Source organism: Schistocerca serialis, chromosome 2 (genome assembly GCF_023864345.2).
Source record: "Schistocerca serialis cubense isolate TAMUIC-IGC-003099 chromosome 2, iqSchSeri2.2, whole genome shotgun sequence".
Taxonomy (NCBI): Eukaryota; Metazoa; Arthropoda; class Insecta; order Orthoptera; family Acrididae; genus Schistocerca; species Schistocerca serialis.
In genome coordinates, this window is record NC_064639.1 from 1,020,396,344 (window position 1) to 1,020,415,463 (window position 19,120).

General features: G+C 42.8%; 1 protein-coding gene across 1 annotated transcript in view; it reads right to left on the reverse strand.

Annotated features, from left to right (window-relative positions):
* The window catches only part of LOC126456600 (glutamate receptor 1-like), a 192,915-nt gene that overhangs the window by 36,739 nt on the left and 137,056 nt on the right, over positions 1-19,120 (reverse strand). Inside the window, exon 6 of the mRNA XM_050092345.1 lies at positions 18,343-18,554. Within this exon, the coding sequence (XP_049948302.1) occupies positions 18,343-18,554 (212 nt within the window). The remainder of the gene's footprint in view (positions 1-18,342; positions 18,555-19,120) is intronic.

Sequence of the window (19,120 nt, forward strand, 5' to 3'; positions counted from 1 at the left end):
CACCGGGGGCCTAACCGCACAATAACCCTGGGTTCGGTGTGGGGCGGCGGAGGGGTGAAGTGGACTGCGGTAGTCGTCGTGGGGTTGTGGACCACTGCGGCTGCGGCGGGGACGGAGCCTCTCCGTCGTTTCTAGGCCCTCGGTTACCATACAACATACATACAACATGAATGATACTACCGTTAACCATAAGCTTAAGTGTTACTTGTAATTATTGTAAATTACTGCAGTAAGTGTTAAATCAATAGCAGTAAATAGCCACTCATCATAAATGTGTACGTAATACACCGGACGCCTGCTACTGAAATATTAAAGAGAGCCCTCGGCTGACTGTTCATCCTCTCCTTTAAACTCTCTATTGGTGCCAGTTTCTCCACGATATATCTCCATTGTGCTTACACATTTTCTTCATCAGAAATATATTTTCTTCCCCTGCATACCTATGTGAAGTCCAAGCATCACGATCTTCTGCACGATCGGAAGCACACTCGCAGGGCGACTGTTTAATGAGCTAGGCATGGCTAGCATTCTGCACAGGCAATATTAAAACAATAACAAATGCTGCTGGGACTTCACTAGCGTCTGCCACCACCGATTACAGCTAGTGTGATGGCGGTGATTGCAAGCTCGGTATGGCCGCTACTATGGTGCACTGGAGTCTCGGAACATCTGCCTATGCATGGTCATTCTGAGTTGCCATGGTGACTGCTGCTTCTCACTGCTATTGTGCCGGCAACATTCGTGAGTGCAGCATGACAGTTTCTGCTACCGATGGTGTCAGATCTCTGCGTGTTTGTGATTCGTAATACAGTTACAAAGTGTCTCTCTCGTGGCTAGGCATTGGGTCTCTCTAATGAACGTCTGCCTCTCAGTAACTCTAAGATACAGAGCCACCACTTCAATGACCCTCCTATGAAATCTATTCACAAGGATATGACCGCAAATGAATATAAGAGGTGGCCCTATGTAGAGTCCGAAGACGACCCACTGTATTTCTCACTACAAGACCACTCCTATTTTCTCGCACATAAGTATATCCAGTCGTTGAATATTCATCGAAAATACCTGTAGAAAGCGGCTTGTAAGTCAACATAACATCTTGATTATATACTGTTTAATATTCGTACAGTAGAATGCTCTGCCGTGCGGGATTAGCCGAACGGTCTAGGGCGCTGCAGTCACGGACTGTGCGGCTGGTCCCGGCGGAGGTTCGAGTCCTCCCTCGGGCATGGGTGTTTGTGTTTGTGGTTAAGATAATTTAGGTTAAGTAGTGTGTAAGCTTAGGGACTGATGACCTTACCAGTTATGTCCCATTGGATTTCACACACATTTGAACACAGTAGAATGCTCTGGTTGAAAGTTGGCAAAGTAAAGATGGATGATGACTCAATTTTAATTTCGACTTGAAAGGAATAACGCTATTTGTCTGCAGTTAATACGACTGACAGAATATGTGAACTGAGCTCAGAAACAAACTTCTACAATGCACTAGAACTGCTGCTTCTGTGGGTGAGCAATAAGGTAAGAGACTTTACTGCCAAGTTCCTTAGTGCCAGTGCTGTGCATTTCTGACCTTACACGTAGTAAAATCGAGATGCATTGCATAGTGAGCCTCGGCGTTAGGTAAGACTGTGGACCTTTCGTCTGCATTTTCCTCGGAGCAAGACCGAATCTTCCTCTTCCGCTCTTTCACCAATATTGAACGAATATCCTGCCGTCCGCACTCCTCCGCGGACCCCGACCAAATTGTCATCTTCCTCACTCTCCGGCTGGGGAAAGCTCGACGTGCAGTTTTCGCCAACAAAGTAAACCGCCGATCGAAAGCTCGGAAAACACTCGTGCGTCAGTTGCGTATCAGTTCGAATACTGTGCAGCCTCCATTCAAAGGAGGGTAAAGACAGGTCCTCCACTGCTAGTACAGGGACGTGTGTCCAATGCGACGATTTCTTGCGTCGCGGACAGCAGTCCAATCAACAGACTATTTTTTTCACACAAGGGGAACAGCAATAACCAGAGTACGTACGTGACCTTGAAGGAAAGCAACAGCTTTCTCGGCCACCCAGTTTCCAGCTACCAGCAGTGACTCTGAGAAATGTTTACACCAGCAAGCGGATACCGTTCCAGTGGTAACAGGAGGCAATATGAGGTCCCTGCTGAAATACGGACTGCGCCACTCTACGCGGGGGAACAACTGCCGCTCTTACATTCCTAAGCAACTTCTGGAAAAGAGGTTAGCCATTTCTCCTCTGGTTATAGGCACAACACAGCCAAGCCCCTACTGCTGCCTCTCCACTACGTGTGACCAGTGATTCCCCATGGCTCGGACTGCGACCTACCCTTCTGACAACTCGCGCTGTTCAGCCTCACCTGCTACGTCTGTGGTTGTCCGATGGAAAAGAATCATTCGTCTCATCCATCTGAAGTGACTGCACGCATGTAGGTACGATCGAATTCAGCGTTATAACCACTGTCTCAATGAACATAGAACACGACCAAACAAAGTAGAAGAAAGGCGTGTCGAAAGGACCTGCCGTTTTCCACAGTGACATGAAAACAGCAGCCTCTCACTGCTGGTGTACCAATGACATATCTGAGTATTGCGTGAACATAGTTACGGTGTAATGGAGCCGAACCTATGAATGTGTGTGGTCAGAGCCGCACTGTCATGGAAACCGTTGCCATGTGCTGCTCCTGATGTGCAGGCGACGTTAATGCATTTGCGGCGGAAGCAAAGAACCTTGTGCCCCACTTCGATTACATCTCACATGCGATGTGCAGCTAATTCAGGTTAACCTCCAGGTGTAGTTGCAGCGCATATTAAATCCCTCATGAGAGCCCACAATTGTTACTGTAAATTAATAATATATGTGGGTATTTTCCCTCCTCCCATTGTCGTAGGAGTTGTTGCTCGTACTGATAGCTTTATCTAAAATAAAAATGTAAATAAATTCCTGATACATAGATCCAGAACATAAAATATTACATTGGGTTATGGATGCGGCACGTAAATAATCTTCGCCAACAACGGCTTGGCTCAAATGGTTCAAATGGCTCTGAGCACTATGGGACTTAACATCTATGGTCATCAGTCTCCTAGAACTTAGAACTACTTAAACCTAACTAACCTAAGGACATCACACAACACCCACTCATCACGAGGCAGAGAAAATCCCTGACCCCGCCGGGAATCGAACCCGGGAACCCGGGCGCGGGAAGCGAGAACGCTACCGCACGACCACGAGCTGCGGACAACAACGGCTTTAAAGTTGAATATCATTCACAGTTTATTCCATTCTTGCACAAAGTAAATAGCAGACAGTTGAAACCGGTCTTACCATATCTATTTGACATCTAAAGGGCTTGAGACTCATACTGTAAACATATCTGGTATCACTGCAAAATTTATTGATACAGTAGAGTTCACAATTCCGAAATATTCTATGTCCAGGCCAGCATTACTTATCGGAAATAAAATTCAATTCCACAGACAATGTAGTTAGTCAATGTGTCGAGTCTAGTGGAAATATCCAGCTTGTTGCAGAATATCTCTCTTTAATTGCATGTTAGACCCGTTGTTCTCCTACAGAAATAAGTGTATGCTCTTTTCTTACAGATCAGACCTTACCAAACTTGTATTTTATAAAAAAATGTTTGTATTTGTCAGGTTTTCCTGTAATATAGATACAGTCTGTTAAGGAAGAGTGTGGTCGGCATTAAGCGTAGATATAAAAAGATATAGCCTTAGTTCTTTCGCAATCCTACAAATCGAACCTTTGTCCTTCATGGAATGTACATAATGTATTAGTTTACTGCGAATTCTTGACTGAGATACACATGAAGGGACATAAGTGACGCTTGCCCGTCGCTTTTATCAAAGATGTCCGATGCCGACTGCCAATCGCTGGCTTATTGACAGAAATGAAGATTGGATACTGCAGGAAGACAGTGATCCGTAGCACCGCAGCAGCACTTTGAGCGACTGGGGAAAGAAGGAAGGTGTGTAGGCACTAGATTGGCCTCAGAGTCGCCAATGCAGTGAAAATGTATGGTCTTGCATCAAAGAGTAGTTACAAGGAAGAAAGCTCTTTACTTTCAAAAGCTCGTCAACACAAATTCGACGAATTGCGTCCACCCTTTCCCACCCTAACCAAAAGGTGGAAGCGAATATCGAGTCGCAACGACGAAGGCAACGCTGACTTCCACGAAACATTGCGGAAAACCACCAACGATGCGTTTACCGCACTCGAGTTCATTATGGCGAGGGGAAGGTGGCCCTGAAGGTGGAGTCAGGTGACATCCCCACCAAGTCAGGGTGGACCCAAGATCGCATACGATCACCACCTTTGCCGCTGCGGAAACGCAGGCACCTCAGGTGGTGTCCATGGAGCTGGAAATACCTGCCTCAGACAAGGCCACCATGGATACAGTCGCCTCATCGGCTCCTGCAGAAGTGCAGGAGGCTGAGGGGGTGGCCTTGGGTGCGGATATACTGGACTTCCCCACTCCCTCCACGAAGCGGGGGTCTCTCTGTGACGGTTCCTATGCCCAACCATTACTAGCCCTATCCCTTTGCACAGATCGACATTCCTAAACTCCCACGCCAGCCCTATCCGTCCCAATGGGGGAGAGAACCCGTAAATTGGTTTTCAAGAAGCAGGTGTTCATCCTGAGACAAGACCTCAAGCTCTCCTACCTCACATAGGAGGTGGTCAAGTACCTTCAGAGAAGCCGGCCGAAGTGGCCGTGCGGTTAAAGGCGCTGCAGTCTGGAACCGCAAGACCGCTACGGTCGCAGGTTCGAATCCTGCCTCGGGCATGGATGTTTGTGATGTCCTTAGGTTAGTTAGGTTTAACTAGTTCTAAGTTCTAGGGGACTAATGACCTCAGCAGTTGAGTCCCATAGTGCTCAGAGCCATTTGAACCAACCTTCAGAGAAACACTCCACATGGTCTTTAAGTCGACGAGCTTTCTATATCAAAGCCGCTAAAGAAAAAAAGAAGGAGGGGGAGGGGCAGCCAAGGCCCTCAAACTGCTCATCGCTGTTGTCAGCCTGAGTGTCAGCCGATCCTTTTATTTGTTTTTTCAAATCCACAAATCATTTTTAAGCACTTTATTCGCTTAGGAAGATTACTGATGAGGTTATGACCACACGACGGAAATTAATAGACTTTGAACGCGGAATGGTAGTTGGAGCTAGACGCATGGGACATTCTATCGTGGAAATTGTTAGGGATATCTGTATTCCAGGTGGTGCCCAGAATACCACATTTCAGGCATTACCTCTCACCACGGGTAACGCAGTAACCGCAGCGGTATTAGTTAGTGCTGGCAGAGGAGGAATATCGGGCGAAACGAGCGCAGAAATCAATGTTGGTCTTGCGAGGAACGCGTCCGTTAGGACAGAGCGGCAAAATTTGGCGTTAAAGGGCTGTTGTAGCAGACGACCGACGAGAGTGCCTTTGCTAACAGCTCGACTTCGGCTGCTGTGGCTCTTCTGGGCTCATGACCATGTCGATTGGACCCTAGACGACTGGAAACCAGTTGCCTAGTATGATGAGTCCAGATTTATTTGTAAGAGCTGATGGTAGGGTTCGAGTGTGGCACAGACCGCACAAAGCTATGGACTCAGTTTATCAACAAGGCACTGTGCAAGCTGGTGGCACTTCTATGGTACTGTAGCCGTGTTTGGATGTAATGGACTCGGTCCTTCGGATGTTCCACTACTTGGAGGCCATTTGCAGCCGTTCATTGACTTCATGTACCCAAACGATGAAGTTTTCATTGATGAAAAAGCGCTGTGTCACCAAGCCACAGTCGTTCACATTTGATTTGTGATACATAATCGAGAGATCAGTTGTTACACAAAATTCTCCATCAGCAAAACGTCGGTGACTATGGACGACTATAGAGGTAACATTGCTCAATATTTTTGCAGAGGATTTCCAACGAATTGTTGAGCCTATGCCACGTCGAACTGCTACACTATGCCATGTAAAAGTCCGACACGACCTTAGGAGCATCACATGACTTGTCACCTGCTACAGCTAAGCTTGTTCGCAGTGGCTCCTGCCTTGACAGAAGCAAGTGCGCTGGGATGCCCACTCCTCGTGCTGCACCACACCTACCTGGCTCTTCCTGTCAAACATCACTAAGACACGCACGTTGGCCAGTGGCCGCGATGCAGAATGCACACATGATGTAGCCTTAAAACAAAACAAAACCACCCCCATCTCATTACTGCTTGTCATGTTACGAGTGCTTCGATACTCATCATCGTAAGCCGCTAAACTACTGTACTCACTCACTGCGTTTCTCCAAAGAAGTCCGTACATGATTTCAGTAATTGTTGATCATGGTATGGTATGTCTGGTCACGTCACACTACAGGGTGTTTCAGAAAGAATGTACATACTTCGAAATCAATTTTTAATAAACCGTGTGACCTACGATTATTACACTTAGGACACATGTTTACGAATATCTCAAGTTTAGATAACGGATAATCAATACGTCTTCCGCCAGTTATACGAAAAATAACACATCGGAACAACCAGTTTCGTAACACGGCAGGACGCTGCTGACCGTTAACAGTGTTTCCACTAAAGGAGAATGAGCCGTAAACAAATGAGTGAGATACTGCGTAAAACATACTGGCATTGGGTGATTCTCGTACATGTTCAGTCTGTGCATTTGAGTTCTGTACACCATAATTCGAACACTGAGTTTCTTTACTTTACCGCTAAGGTAGAAATTAGCTTCATCACTGAACGCGATTAGTTATGTGAAAGTGTTGTCATTGTCAATAGTAATCTGAAGCGCGTTAGAACGTGGCACGCCGCGCGGGATTAGCCGAGCGCTGCAGTCATGGACTGTGAGGCTGGTCCCTCGGGCGTCGGTGTGTGTGTTTGTCCTTAGGATAATTTAGGTTAAGTAGTGTGTAAGCTTATGGACTGATGACCTTAGGAGCTAAGTCCCATAAGCTTTCACACACATTTGATGTGTGCTTTTGTCGACATGACGTAGAGTCTGTAACAGCTGTAGCTTGCACGGCTTCGTAATCAACCGATGTCTCAGAACTCTATAAACTGCAGTTAAAATCAGTTGTAACTTCCGACCGTCACGACGAGTTCTTTTTGGTTTTAATTCGTGCGACATTTTCGTCGGAAAGATAAAGGCGGCCATTACTCTTTCCTTTAGATACACATACTGTGGGTACAAACTGTCGATATCATGTGCGAATATTGCTCAGCCTTAAACGTCTTTGCACTGTAATCATGGAGTTACCGTTCACAAAATCGAGAAAGCAAAATGACTTCAGCTGCGCAGCAGCCATTTTGCAACAAATGAGTGTAACCAAGCAAACGGGAGATAACCGACATCTAACGACAATGAACTAGACAATGTATTCGTCTCTCCATTAACCGAGCATTGGGGCAGCGCAGTATAGTTTTGACAGCATAATATTTTGTAGTGCGTATATTCTTTCTAAAGCAACCTGTACTTCATGTGTAATTGTAGTAGACAAATGATGGTAGACAAATGGTGTCTGTCAGTACTCTTGATAGGCAACGTGATATACCTTATGTATATGTTCATTAGACCATGAGATTAAGTAGCCATTCCTGTATGAAAATCAGCTATTCAATGTAATATTGCTCTGTAATGAGGAATTTCATTGGACTGATATGAAATTAGTGGGTTCTTCACAGAATTGGCGGGGGAAACTATGTATGGAAAACATAGGCGGAAGGACATCGTAATAGGTCAAATCATGGACTAAGTCATAGGGGATAAGAACTATAAGGGAGGACAGAGATTGGAATATAACCAATAAATAAATGAGGATACTGGGTGTAAGAGGTAGTCAGAGGTCCGGAGCCTGGGACAGGAAGTCGCGGCCGGCCACATCAAACCTATCGGACGACTCATGACTAGAGCGAATCTTACTTCTCAAGATAGAGATTTTACTTTGTGCTTCAGGGTAACAATAAAAAAATTCAGAGAAAATCTGAAAAGTAACATACGAGAGCTACGATGTTGATAACCCCATTAAAACATACGAATAATTTAATTGTGGAATCTGCTAACAGTTTCGATGGTAACTGGTAAAAGCTCGCTACGAGGAGAATTTCGAGATCTTATGAATATATTTTTTATAATTACAGATAAATCAAACAGTGATTTGTTCAGTACTTTGAAAAAAGTGATGCACCACGAATGAGTGGTCACAAATTGATAATAATTAGATATCGACGGATAGCACGAAATTGTAAACTTTTGCGGCCGATGGATGAAAGTGTGACGTTGCAGCGCTATTTCACCGTGCAGGTGGCAAGGATAGTAAACAGAGGGCACATCAACACCAGAGCTAAGATATTTGCGAATTTCGTTCTGTGTACTGAGTTGGACAGTAAGTGTGCCTCGAAGGCAATGGCGTGGACACACCGTCAAGAAGGAAGCACCAGGCCTAGAGAGGACCTAGCGATTGTCAAAGAGGGACTCAGAGCCCCGGGTTCATCATCGTCATCATCATCGATCAGATGTGCAACTGGTGCTCCATTGACCAAAAATACCATGAATAAGCAGCTGACAGAAAGGGGGCTGCATCTACTGCGCCGACTATCATTGACCTGTGTACACCAAAAACACCGTTTGAAATGGTGTCGGACACATTCGCGCTGAAATCTCGTTGATTGGCATACAGTTGTCTTCAGGGACGAGTCCCTCCTCGAGGTGAGCCTCGAAGATCAGGTAAGACGAGTCTGGAGACGTGTCTGGAGACATGTCTGGAGACGCCTTGGTCAGCGGCGTGATGCCAAGCGGACTATCGCCCTCCATATGGTCCTACAGTCAGGAATCATGATCTTTTCATTTCATAGCAGAAGAGCATTGGTTGCTTACAGCATGCGTTTGACGAAGACATTCTACTCCCTGTTTTGTTGCCCTTCATGGCAAGCCATCGTGGGCTTACATTTCTGCAAGCTAATGTCCACCCACACACGACGAGGGCTTCTACTGTTTGTCTTCGTACTTACCAAACCCAACCTTGGGTAGCAAGATAGCCACATGTCACCCCAATTGAGAACGTTTGGAGCGTAACGGTCAGGCCTCTCCAACCAACTCGGGACTTTGACGATCTAACGCTCCCTTTGAGCACAATTTGGCACGATATCCCTCAGGAGGATACCCGACAACTCTGTCAGTCAGTGCCAAGCCCAATAACTGCTTGTGTAAGGGCCAGAGGTGGACCAACGCACTGTTGACCTGGTCAAGTTATGAAGATCTTTCTCTTGAATAAATCATTCAATATATCTGAAAAACTGGTTGGTCTGTACGTGTACCGATTTTCGTGCCATTCAACTAATTGCTTCATGGTGAGTCGTTTTAATTTTTTTCTTAGAGTATTAGTGAATATCGAACAATGATCTATGATAATATCACGACGAACACAGCATAAGGTATGCATAAACTTTGTGGTGATTAAGGTGCTGAAACTTTTTAAACCAGTTCCAAAATCTGAGAAGAATCAAGCTACACGAAAAATCTAGATAAAGTTTCGTTTCCTTAACTTTAGTTGATTTCATTATTTGTAATGCCTATTTCTAGATTGTGTAAAAACATAATTTTGTTGAGTTTATTTTCTGGTCGGCACTGTAAGGACAATGAGATATCGTTTCCACGTCGGAAGAAAGACACCTTTTGCAGTTTAATATTGGCAATTTTTCATTTTACATACATCTTACGTCAACATAGCTCATTCCAAATCTATTAGTGAGTAGGTAGGGATTAAGGAAAGTAAGCTAAATATCCATCAACGACTGCCAAAATCTTGTCATTGGAACGTAAGATGTTTTATTTCGAGATACGTGGATGCCCAACGATACCGAATCTGGTTTTTTTCTTTTATTTTCAGGACGCTTCTCACATATTTTTTTCAGCCTCCTAGTTCAGTATTCCCCAGATATTCTAGATCTAGCACTAAGCACTAGATAATACGTAAGAAGAATCGCTATGAAGAGAATACTAATAACGACTGACATAGCCTAGACAGTAATTAATCGATGTAAATATGTAACTCAATTCTTACATAAATTTCTAGGCATGTCACTTTTTTCGACTATCTAAAAATTCACTAGTTGTCGTACACGCAGATTTTTCATCACTAATTATTCTGTCATGACATTAGAAACGTCATACACTTTGAATCGTTGATGTTCCGATTCCACATAATCTATTCAATCTATTCGTTTTTATCTGTGACTGCATTTTACCAAGGCCATTCACACCTCTAAAAGAGAAACGGTCGTATCTGCACTCACTTACACATTGACACTTTCACCAGCCTTTGGATATATTTCAGTTAGCCACAAATTGCTTAAAACAAAAAGAATTTTGCGCCCGAAAACTTTGAAGAGCTGTCCTGTTGAAAGGAACTCTACACAGCTGCTTCAAAAGCGATGTAAACACAACGGTTTTGTAGACAGAGTTGAAACACATCTTTCATTACAGCAGAACGGTTACCAACATGACAAATACAAATGCAGTGACGTTTCTGTGACCCTGTGGACTTCAAAACTTTGCAGTAAACTGCAGTTATTGGGCTATTTGTGGCTTCACTTACTCCAACTGCAGTTGTGAGATTATTTTCTTTGACGAACGCATTCTGCACTTGTAATATTATTTTATTTAAAGTACTTCTGATTTCGACCCCAAACAGAGACATTTCCCAGTTAACTTCAAGTACTGCTTCATCCGCATGAAGAACATTTAATGTAGACAGTGTATTTGACGTCATATAAAAATGGTCTTGTATGAGGCCAAATTCGAGAGTGCTTTCCAAATAAATATTCTAAGAAGAAAAGCTGCTGTTATTAACACCAATTATATACAGTTGTGGAACACGCCATCATCACAGTGGAAGACATAAATATTTGCCAGTTAATTAACATTACTTCTAGGGACAAATAAGTGTTATCCATCTACACAACATCCATTGAACATTTCTTTGTGTTTTTTGTACTTTACGTGTCTAGTTCCGTAGGACCAAATTTAGCAGCAAATCTCCATGATCAGTGGAGAAGTCAGTACACAAACTTAACATAAACAAAATAAAATGGAGGTGGATGCTATGAAGATGACAAGCTGCAAGCATATGTTACCACAATCAACCGCATCACACAGGAATCACCTTAATTTTCCCAGAAACGCCCTGGCAGAATAGAACGAGTGATTCATACGGGAATTATTAGGCTTCAATGAGCGAGGATCTCTGCTACTAGTTTTTAATTCCTGTGTTAGCTTACTGCAAATGAATGCAGAAAAAGGGTCAAGGAGGTACGATCTAAATGCAGAATGGATTTCTGCCTAGTATTAATTAAGTGAAAGTTTATAATTCGTGGGAATAAGCTCAAATTTTAAACAACAGACGACGTTAAAGAAAATGCCCAGACTCCTGAATTGAATTTTTCAAGTTACCCCACATACTGGCAACGGCGTCGCCGCAGTGGATACACCGGTTTCCGTCAGATCACCGAAGTTAAGCGCTGTAGGGGGGGCCGGCACTTGGATGGGTGACCATCCGGGCCGCCATGAGCTGTTCCATTTTTCGGGGTGCACTCAGCCCCGTGATGCCACCTGAGGAGCTACTCGACCGACTAGTAGCGTCTCCGATCAAAGAAAACCATCAGCGGTGTGCTGACCACACGCCCCTCCTATCCGCATCCTCACCTGAGGATGACACGGCGGTCGGATGGTCCAGATGGGCCACTTGTAACCTGAGGACGGAGTGATATATATATATATATATATATATATATATATATATATATATATACCCCACATATTGCTCGAACTGCCCCTGTCTGAGTCAAAAATACCCTTTATAAATGGGAAGCCATCCGCCTCCGGTAGCTGAGTAGTCAGCGCGACAGAATGTCAATCCTAAGGGCCGCCGGCACGGTAGCTCACCGTGTTCGGTCAGAGGGCTGCTCGCCTTCTGTAATAAAAAAAACTGAGTAAAGGAATCAACGATCAACTTCTACGGATGTGTTGTGACGCCCGCCCAGACCAGACGCAACGAACAATACCGAAAAAAAAATAAGGGCCCGGGTTCGATTCCCGGCTGGGTTAAAGATTTTCTCCGCTCAGAGACTGGGTGTTGTGTTGTCCTAATCACCATCGTGTCATCCCCAACGAGGCACAAGTCGCCGAAGTGGCGTCAGATCGAAAGACTTGCACCCGTCGAACAGTCTACCCGATGTGGCTAAATATAGCAGCATTCAGATTTTGAACAAGGACGTGAACGTTAGCCTTCCGTGACTATCTGTTTGAACACCTTAAAACTGGTATTGTGTAAACTCGCTAACCGTATACCCATTCTGAGTAATCAAAATGTCAGTTTCAGTTGAATTATGTGTTAGAAACTGTAAAAACTGAGTCTTACCGTGATTTAGCATCAATTTCTTTCCTACATGCCATGAGCTTATCTCCGGAACTGCAGTATTTCATACATTGTTGCGATGCACTCAGTATCCTTCACTACCATGTTAGTGCCACCAGCAAACCGAAATATTCCAGAATGAACTGTCACATTGGAAAGTATTGGACAAACATGTGGTTTCTGAAGAAGGGCAGCAGCATCTTCAGTAGTTGCAGGAACAACAGTCTAGATGATTGAGTAAACTGGCATTGTAATACCAACCAAAACAATATTGCTGTGCTGGTACTGCCAACGGATGAAAGCTAGAGGAAACTACAGCTGTAATTCTTCCCGAAGACATGCAGCTTTAGTGTATGGTTAAATGATGATGGTGTCCTCTCGGGTGAAATATTCTGGAGATAAAATAGTCATCCATTCGGATCTCTGGGCGGGGACTACTCAGGACGACATCGTTATTAGGAGAAACAAAACTGGCGTTCTACGGATCGGAGCGTGGAATGTCAGATCCCTTAATTTGGTAGGTAGGTTAAAAAATTTAAAAATGGAAATGGACAGGTTAAAGTTAGATATAGTGGGAATTAGTGAAGTTCGGCGGCAGGAGGAGGAGGACTTCTGGTCTTGTAAATATAGGGTTATAAATACACAATCAAATAGGGGTAATGCAGGAGCAGATTTAATATTGAATAACAAAGTAGGGACGTGGATAAGCTGTACGAACAGCATAGTGCAAGCGTTATTGTAGCCAAGATAGACTCGAAGGCCACATCTACCACAGGAGTACAAGTATATATGTCAACTAGCTCCGCAGATGTTGAAGAGACTGAAGAAAAGTATGATGAGGTAAAATAAATTATTGAGATAGTTACGGGATATGAAGATTTACTAATCATGAGGGACTGGAATTAGCTAAGGAATGAACGAGGAAGCCGCCTAGTAGAATTTTGAACAGATTGTAACTTAATCATGGATAAAACTTGGTTTAAGAATCATGAAAGAAGGCTGTACTAGGGGAAGAGATCTGGAGACACCGAAGAGTTCGAGATTGATTATATAATGGTCAGACAGATAATTAGGAAACAGGTATTAAATTTGAAGACATTTCCAGGGGTAGATGTGAACTCCGACCACAATTATTGGTTATGAACAGTAGATTAAAACTGAAGAAACTGTAAAAAGGTAGGAATTTAAGCAGATGGGACCTGAATAAAAAGAAAGAACCAGAGGTTGTAGAGTGTTTCATACGGAGCGTTAGCGAACGATTGACGAGAACAGCACAGAGGTATACAATAGAAGAACAATAGTTAGCTCTGAGAGATGGAATAGCGAAGGCAGCAGAGGATAAAGTAGGAGAAAAGACGAGGGCTAGTAGAAATCCTTGGGTAGTAAATTAATTGATAGAAGGGGTAAATATAAAAATGCAGTAAATGAAGCAGGCGAAAAGGAGTACAAACGTCCCAAAAATCAAAAATGAGATCGACAGGAAGTGCAAAATGGCTAAGCACGAGGGCCTGAGGGCAATTGTTAGGTTATAGAAGCATATATCACTGGGATAAGATAGATGCCTCCTAAAGGAAAATTAAGGAGACCCTTGGAGAACGGAAAACCACCTGTATGAGTATCAAGCGCTCAGAGGGAAAACGACTCCTAAGCAAAGAAGGGAGCAGAAAGGTGGAAGAAGTATATAGAGGATCTATACAAGGGCGATGTACTTGAGGCCAATGTTATGGACATGGAAGAGGAAATTGATTGAGATGGGAGATGTGATTCAGCGTCAAGAATTTGACAGAGTACTGAAAGACCTAAGTCGAAACAAGGGCCTTGGAGTAGACAGCATTCCGTTAGAGCTATTAATAGCATTGGGAGAGAAGACTATGAAAAAACTCTTCCATCTGGTGAAAAAGATGTATGAGACAGACGAAATACACTAAGACTTCAAGAAGAATATAATAATTGCAATTCCAAAGAAAGCAGGTGTTGACAGGTGTGAGAATTACTGAACTATTAGTTTAATAAGTCACGGTTGCTAAATACTAACACGAATTTAATACAGACGAATGGGAAAACTGGTAGAATCCGACGTTGGTGAAGATCAGTTTGGATTCCATAGAAATGTAGGAACACGCAACACAATGCTGACCCTATGATTTATCTTGGAAGAGAGGTTAAGGAAAGGAAAACCTACATTTCTAGCATTTGCAGACTTAGAGAAAGCGTTTGACAATGTTGACTGGAGTACCCTCTTTCAAATTCTGAACGTGGCAGGGGTAAAATACAGGGAGCGAAGGATTATTTATAATTGGTACACAAACCTGGTGGCTCTTATCAGAGTCGAAGAGCACGGAAGGCAAGCAGTGATTGGGAAGTGAGTAAGACAGAGTTGTATGTAGCCTATCCCCGATATTATTCAATCTATGTATTGAAAAAACAGTAAAGGAAACAAAAGAAAAATTTGGAATAGGAATTAAAATCCAGGGAGAAGTGATAAAGACCTTGAGGTTTACCGAAGACATTGTAATTCTATCAGAGGCAAAGGACTTAGAAGAACAGTTGAATGGAATGGACTGTCAGAGGAGGATATAAGATGAACATCAACAAAAGCAAAACAAGGATAATGGAATGCAGTCGAATTAAATCAGGTGTTGCTGAGGGAATTACATTAGGGATTGAGACGCTTAAAGTGGTAGATGAGTGTTGCTATTTGAACAGCAATATAACTGATGACGGTAGACAGGATATAAAACGTAGACTGGCAATGGCAAGGAAAGCATTCCTGAAAAAGATAAATTTGGTAAAATCTAGTGTAGGTTTAAGCGTTAAATTTAAGTATCAGGAAGTCGTTTCTGAAAGTATTTGTATGGAGCGTAGCCATGTATGGAAGTGAAACATAAACGATAAATAATTTGGACAAGAAGAGAACGGAAGCTTTCGAAATGTGGCGCAACAAAAGAATGCAGAAGATTAGATGGGTAGATCACGTAACTAATAAGAGGTACTGAATAGAACTGTGGAGAATAGGTATTTCTGGCACAACTTGACAAGAAGAAGGGATTGCTTGATAGGACACGTTCTGAGACATCAAGTGAACACCAGTTTAGTATTGGAGGGAGGCGTGAAGTGTAAAAATCGTAGAGGGAGACCAAGACATGAATACACTAAGCAGATTCAAAAGGCTGTAGGTTGCAGTAGTTTCTCGGAGGTGAAGAAGCTTGCACAGGATAGAATAGTCTGGAGAGATGCTTAAAACGAGTCTTTGGACTGAAGACCGCAGTAATTTTCGTGATCCACAACAAATACATAGCTAAATCACAGGAGATTGCTAGTGTTCACAACTTTTGCTTTACTCGTCCTTTGTCTCACAGAGAAAGGGAATATAGCATTTTGAGTTTTTAAGACTCTTCTGAAACCAAAATCTGAATTTGGCAGCAAATTATTTGAACTGTTATGATCAATTACCCTTATAAACATGGTCTTTTTAATAACTTTTGTAAACCCTGTTGACATAGAAATAGGTATAAAATTGTCCACATTACCTCCTTTTCATTTATTATAAAGCCATTTTAACGCTGAGTACCTTAATCGTTCAGGAAACTAACCGTTCCAAAAGGAAAAATAACTAATGCGGATAATTACTGGGCTAACATAAGCAGGACAGTGCTTCAGTATCATGCTGGACACACCACTGCCGGCCGGTGTGGCGGTGCGGTTCTAGGCGCTTCAGTCTGGAACCGCGTGACCGCTACGGTCGCAGGTTCGAATCCTGTCTGGGGAATGGATGTGTGTGGTGTCCTTAGGTTAGTTAGGTTTAAGTAGTTCTAAGTAGTTCTAAGTTCTAGGGGACTGATGACCACAGATGTTAAGTCCCATAATGCTCAGAGCCATTTGAAACATCTTTTGAGACACACCATCATATCCATGAGAGTCCTTAGTTTCCAGCGATTTAATTATTTATTCAATCGCTCCCTTTGAGGCGTGGGGCTCTATATCACTCCTGTCTAGAGCCTTTGTATCGAGAGAAAGACTCATGCGTGTTCAGTAACAGAAGGTCTGAAGCGAGTTCGGTCGAGTACGTAGTTCTAATTTTCATCCATCAGAGTACAGTAGCGGACTGAGACATTCAAGGAACAGGTGAAGAGAAGGTTTTTGTGAATTGTTCTGTTTATTTCTTGAAGGTTTTTGTGTATTTATGTTTGTACATGCTTCGTAGTGTGAATGATGGGTGTATGTGGACTAAAGTAAATACGTAGAGCATTGTTCTACTAATGAACGCTGAAGTGCGAGAACGTTTTAAGACAGTGCGAATACAGACGACGGGGAATTTTGTATCCTATTATGTTTAGTAAGTTTATGGTAAAAGGAAAGCTAATTCGAGTGCAAATGAAAATAGTTCATAAGGTAAAGTATAAACAATATATCATAATGTTAAATATTTATTTCGGAAAAAAGTACAGTTCGAAAGTGTGTTATTCTTTGATTGTTTAGTCATGAAAAGCGCGGACTAACGCTGGCAAATACTGTTTTTCTATTGGCCTTAAAGAAAATTGACCAATCAGAACAGAGCATTCTCCGCGCGTCTTTTCTCTTGGAGATAGAGAATGTGTACAGCAGTATAAGTAGTCAGAACACAGTCTTTCAATGGAACGGTCTTGTGTAGTACGACCTCCGAAGGAAGTTATAATGTGCCGGTTTTAGTTGTGCTACATGTTCCAAAAGTGTTTTAAAATGAAGGCATACTTATTCTGACGTGTTTTTTAGAAAGTGGGGAGTTTTTAAGTAAATTTGTGCATGAGGAAAGACGGTAATTCTGCGTGGCATATTGAGCAGATCGGTGACTAAAAACCTGAGAGCATTGACACCGATAAATTTAATAGTTGGGCGAGCATTTTCATTTAAGAACAATCCTTGTTTAGTAGCCGTTCAGATTTCGCGGAATACGTTAACGTAAACTTCCTATCGTGAATGAAGGGGGTTGGACATGACTGTGTTAGTATCAGCACAGGCTTGGAAGTTAACTTCTAATTCTCTGCTTCAGAAAATACGGAAGTTTTGACAGTGTTCCCACTTTTCATCCAAAAAGAAGACCTTTTCCCGATTCTTAGAATAGTTACGTTGTATGCAACCTGGTGCGAGTTGCAGTGCGGTAGGTTTCTGCTCGGCTTTCCTAATGGCGATCTCCTGCAAAGAGTTCAAAGGCAGGTGCAGGATGAAAGGAACCGCACCGCCGCACCTTGTTTGTATCACGGAGGCGTATTTTATATATAAGTCTTGGAAAGCGATTTATAAAACGGTTATATGATTCCCTTTACAAACTACATTCTTATTCAATTCACCTGCTACATTAAAAACGATTTTTAAATACTGTAAATATGTATGACTTAACAGTAAAGAAAAAATTATTACTACGTATTGATTTTAGATCCTCGACCTTGAGCTGTTGGTCACACATTTCCTACACCCTCAGAATTATCCGTTCTGTTCTCATTCTTAGCGCCCGAAAACCTCAAACCGCACACACACACACACACACACACACACTCTGTTCTCATTCTACATGCTTTTTATCTTTCTGATGACATTAGTAGAACTTTACAGTACTCTTGTTATGGACTACTACAGCTCGATTTCTGCTACCCCTAACGTTTTGACATAATTCCCTCTATGTTCTACATGATACGCTTATCCCATTAGCCAGTCATCCATGTTGCCTTTTAGTGCCAAACCACTGATTAAAACGTTCTTATGTCCTTCAACTTCTGTTAACCATAAGATATGTGCTCTAGCGATAAGGGAGGAGATCGCTAGAAATCAGGGGTAGTTTATGATCACTATTCACAAAATATGGAATATATCCCTATTTTTTCCATTTTTGTGAAGACTATAACTGCAAAACATCATTTGCAGATCATACCTCCTGGAAGCCGCTCTACGGCAAACGCCAAGTCTCGAGTGGTGATCCGAGAACGCAGGATGTCTGGTGTGAGCACCCGGAAGCGGTCGATCAGGTCCAAGGCGATCTGATCTGTGCGACCTCTGAGCGACTTGAGGTACGCAATGTCCATTCCTGCCCACTTCAGCCCGCTGCCATGCAGGTCGGCCACGGTGTCTATGGGAGGCTCGTATCTAGAAAAATATTAAAATTAAAATTTCTGTATTGAATAGTAACTTTCGAAAATTTAAGGAATCAACTATATTAGTACATTAACACTATGTGTCAACACTTCTCCTGACAGCAGTAATGTTGGCTGCGGTGTTCTTATTCTGTTTGCATTTGATCAAGTTATACGTATATTATGTGGCTCAAACCCTCTTCGGAGGATTATGCAATAATTGATAAAACCAAACAAAAGCCGCTCTCACCCTGCATGTTTGGGGGATGGTCTGTCTTACAAGAGGAGGTCACGACGTTTGGAACGCGGATTTAGTGCAAACTTCGCACACTCGTAGCACTCCATGAGGACAACAAAACGTGTAAGCAGTAGCGCGTACTTCTCAAGCGTTATTGAGAAAACCTTAAGATAATTTCGCTCCTCAAATATATACCTGTGTGTTGTCATTTTTACCACGAAGCGGCAGCAGCCGAGTGGTGTAATTTATGTCTCCCTTTATCTGTCACCTTATTTATGTCATTTCATTCTGCCTATTTTTGTTACTGTTTTTGTGGAATTAAAAAAAAAGTGCTTAGCGTT